The following is a 4,274-nucleotide window of genomic DNA, read 5'->3' as shown; positions in this document are numbered from 1 at the left end:
ACTGCCAGCCCACAGCTAACCATCCAGGTACATTATCAGCTGAATGCATTTAGTAGCCTCATCAACTACTGTTTCCACTTCCTGTTTATTCTTTGACACTCCATAATAGGAACCCATTTATGTAAAGTTTGCCTCTCTAGGCATCAGTCTCCTAATCTAAAAAATGAAGATAATAACAGTCTTGGCTTCATAGGTCTGTTGTGAGGGTTAAATGAAATTACTCATATAAAGCACTTAAAGTGGGCTCTGGCTCAGAATAAGCGTAGACAAGCATTTGCTATTATTACATGGACTTATAAATCCTTATCCACAATTCCAAACTCCAAAGGATTATGAAACTCATACATTTTTTTTCATAAGTCATTGGGCAGCCAAACATGACCTGAATTAACATTGAGTCTGCTTTTATAGTTTGTTTTTCCTTCTTGGTATGAATATACATACGTATGATTTCCCCTGCAGAAATATTAATGTGTTTGTTTATAGGTATCTGCCTCATATCCCACTGTAGATACTGTGTAATAGATGGTATACACAGTTACTATTAGGTCGAACCATATTAAATTACCATTTTTATGGGTCAAAATATGGTATCAGAAAGAGTATTCCTTAACATATTGATGAGGTGAGATTTGGGGAGAGGGAATGGGCATTGAAAGCTGTTGCATTCTCCAGCAAGCCTATATTCTTCCCTGAAGAGTTGTGAAGCCCCGTGTCAACTCATTGAGGCCCAAGGGATTAGGGCTGGGTGCCAGCTTGACCGATGCCAAGGCCCTGGCCCCCCTTGGCCCCCACCATCTGCCAAAGCCAGATGAGGAGCAAGAGAAGGAGAAAGACCAACCGCAAGGACTGGTGCCTGGAGGAGCTGTGGTGGTCTTGTCTGGCCCCCACCGAGGCATCTATGGGAAGGTAAGAAACCAAGATCTTCCTGGAGCTCAAGATTGGACAGCAAAGAGTATTGATATGGACGTGATGAGGGAGACACGAGGACCAGGCCTGATCCCGACCCTGAGGGATCACAGTCTGGTGGGGGGAGACACAGAGAGTAGGCCCAGTCTCACCTCTCAGGGTTCACAGTCTGGTAAGGGAGACACAGGGACCAGGCCTGGTTGTAGTCCTCAGGATAGTCATAGCCTTGTGCGGTTACAGGAGAATCAGGCCAGACCTACTAGAGGTAAAAGGGCAGTAGCTTGGTCTTAGAAATGTGGGTGGAGTTTACTCCACCATGCCTAACTTCCTCAAAACATTTTATTTAGGTGGAAGGTCTTGATCCTGACAACGTTCGGGCCATGGTTCGTCTGGCAGTGGGGAACCGTGTGGTGACTGTTAGTGAGTACTACCTTCGGCCTGTGTCCCAGCAGGAGTTTGACAGGAATCCCTCAGAGCTCGGTGAGTGAGCCTCTTACGTAGCTGGAGAAGTTGGAAACATTTCAGGGGATGGTAGGGTCTCTCTTATGGGATGGGTTGTAAATCTGCAGAGGGTCAGTGTTCTGCCTGGCAGTATGACTTCTGATCAAAGCTTAGGAGGTGAGAATGAACATAAGTGGTTTATTGAGTTTGAAGGAAGATTGATCTAGTATTCCTGGACTCTTTAGCCTCATTCTGAAGAGGAAAAACATAAGGAAATCCATTCCTACCTTCAATAGGTCTTTGGGTCTTTGTCTATTTGGGGTGATAAGCCTTTCTTTTGCTAAGGAGTGAGAGGCCCTAGGATTATGTTATAAAGAAGAAGGAGAAAGGTATTTTAGGAAGGTGGAATAGCCCAGGGCAAGGTGTATTGTAGGCAGATGAGAGATAGGTGCAGACAGAGCTGTTTAGGACCTCACTATGCAGATGACCCAGGTAAGCACTGTCAGTCTGGGCTGGGGTGGTTGTGAAAGGCTTCCTGAAGGAGGCAGAAAAGAATGAGAGGAAGGAGAGAGGCATTCTAGTAGACATGGCAAAGGTATGGTGAGAAAAGGGACGCTTTGGCAGATGGGAGATGACCCTAGAGTGAGTTGTGGTTTTGGAAGAAAAGGGTAGGGAGACACTAAGGCTCTTTCCTCTTTTTCCTTATACCCCTTGAACAGGCCAGGGGAGCAAAACTTCCTCAGAGCAACAGAACGGAACGGCCTCATCATGGAAGGCGCTCCAGGATCAGGACCTCCATGTTCACCAGGAGAACTCGGAGAGGAAGAGGAAGCACCCTCCAGACCGGTGGGGCCATGGGCATCTGGGATGGAGGAAAGGACAGGGGTGTAGATAGGCTTAAGCAGTCTAGGAATGCTCCCAGGGCAAGACAGCACGTGGAAGGAACTAGGAATGGCATTGTGGTTGGGTTTTATAGCACAAGCAAGGGCAGGGCAACTGGAATATATGTCTGATGAAGAGCTAAGCCTGGTGTTGATCTCTCCACAGACAGGATGGACCCACAGCCAAGAGTGAGAAAGCAGCCCCCAGGAGTCAGCACTGGTTGCGCAGAGACTTGCGTGTACGGTTTGTGGACAAGCTGCACAAAGGTGGCCAGTATTACAACACCAAGGTGGGAACCCCACAGCCTGGATTCCCTTCCTCTCCCAGAACTGGGCCTCCTTAACTATCTGACATTCTCACATACCCCTGACCTCTCTCCCCAGATGACAGTTGAAGATGTCCTGAGCTCAGATATTTGTGTGTGTCGGACAGAGGAAGGCCAGATCTTAGAAGGTGAGTCTGAGGGATGGCAGCTGGATAGTTACCATTGTGAAGGTTGTCCTTGAGAAGGGTCTCTTACACCAGGAGCACAGCCCAGGCAAAGCCTGTGGGGTTGGGCATAGTTGAGGGTTTTTGCAAGGGCCAGTGTCCTCTTATAGAACATTAGAAACTTCCCTAGTGATGATTATGTGAGCCTCACTTTTCCCATCTGTAAAATTAGCAAGGAAATGATATCTTGTAGGAGTGTCCATTGAGCTCTCAGTGCAGGGTAAAGTTTACACATGCTTACAATAAATGGTGTCTGCTATCACCACCACCACCACTAACATTATCATCATTGTATGTAAAACGTTCTCTCTATTCCAGTTATTTCTATACACTGCTCCTTAGGTTTCCTCACCTGTGACGTGTATGGTGGGATTCCATCTGTCAACAGGGTGTGGGGTGGCTCCAGGGAATACAGCAAAGGCCATCTGACAGGACCCTGGTTGGGCTGGCCCTTGCTGCAGGCATCACTCCCCTTTCCCTCATCTGCAGGCGTGAGGGAAGACATGCTGGAGACCCTGATTCCCAAGGTAGAGGGTAGCCGTGTGATGGTGGTGCTGGGACCACAGGCTGGAAGGGTGAGTCCTAGACCTGGGAACGGAGTGTTGGTAGTCATGCAGGGCCTATCCTGGGATCTGGGTTAGTTTTGCTGACTCCACCCAACTCCTCCTCCAGGTAGGACGTCTACTGGGCCGGGACACAGAGCGGAGCCGAGCTTTGGTGCAGCTGCGGAGAGAGAATCAGTTGCTGGAGCTTCACTATGATGCTGTCTGCCAGTACACGGGCCCCAGCAACTCTGATGAAGATTGACTTGTGTGACCCATTGCATTCCCCCAGACTGTTCCCAGTTTTATACAGTATCTAAAACTCGCCTCCAGGAAGATTGGAAAATAATTTTTCCGTCTGGTACAGGAACAATGCCAAAAGATGAATGGACCGGAAGCTACGCTAGAAACAAACTCACTATTCACCAGAATTTAGTACATAATAAAAACCGTTTCAAATCATTGGTAAAATGAAGTAATAAATGGTGTGCTAAGCTGTTTTTCAGCCCCACCTCCCTGCTTGGGGTACAAGGCACGGTAAGAATTATCTGCTTCTTAGATCATTGGTTTACTCTTGAATTTAGATGCTATGAAACCTGTCCCCTGACCAGATACTATGGAATGTGGAGTGCCACATCTCTAAACAACTTCTGGAGCAAGAAGCCTAGCAGTCCTGTTTTCGCTCTTGATCCAGAGCAGACCCCTAGAGAATATCTTGACCTGGTGATAGGAGGCAAGAGGAAAGGAGGCTTCTACTCGGAAGAGGGCTATGTTAGCTTTAATTTACAAAGGCGGCAACTAATTACTGGGCCCCTGTTTTAGTTCCAGAACTTTGGCTGTAAGGTAAAAATGTGTGTTTGTGGTGGGTAGAATTTCTCTAGTTGTTCTAGTTAACTGTCCTCAAAAAGGGTATTTTATTGTCACAATCCTCAAATTTTTCCTGTTTAATGGCCTGAAACAAAAGCAACAAGGAATTCAGAGCTTTAGCTGTAATTGCTTTTACATCATCCC

The 4,274-nt window shown here is 47.1% G+C and overlaps 1 protein-coding gene across 1 annotated transcript in view; it reads left to right on the top strand.

The window, feature by feature from the left end:
- Positions 1-3,528, top strand: part of GPKOW (G-patch domain and KOW motifs) — a 9,000-nt gene extending 5,472 nt beyond the window's left edge. The window contains exons 5-11 of the mRNA XM_007958378.1: positions 699-909; positions 1,257-1,389; positions 2,070-2,196; positions 2,398-2,521; positions 2,616-2,685; positions 3,211-3,296; positions 3,394-3,528. Of these exons, the coding sequence (XP_007956569.1) occupies positions 699-909; positions 1,257-1,389; positions 2,070-2,196; positions 2,398-2,521; positions 2,616-2,685; positions 3,211-3,296; positions 3,394-3,528 (886 nt within the window). The remainder of the gene's footprint in view (positions 1-698; positions 910-1,256; positions 1,390-2,069; positions 2,197-2,397; positions 2,522-2,615; positions 2,686-3,210; positions 3,297-3,393) is intronic.
- Positions 3,529-4,274: the final 746 nt, after the last annotated feature.

The sequence above is a fragment of the Orycteropus afer genome, unplaced genomic scaffold (genome assembly GCF_000298275.1).
Source record: "Orycteropus afer afer isolate SDZICR_OR568_19922 unplaced genomic scaffold, OryAfe1.0 scaffold00946, whole genome shotgun sequence".
In the NCBI taxonomy this organism is placed as follows: Eukaryota; Metazoa; Chordata; class Mammalia; order Tubulidentata; family Orycteropodidae; genus Orycteropus; species Orycteropus afer.
The sequence above is the reverse complement of the archived record's forward strand: the minus strand, read 5'-3'. Positions and strand labels throughout refer to the sequence as shown.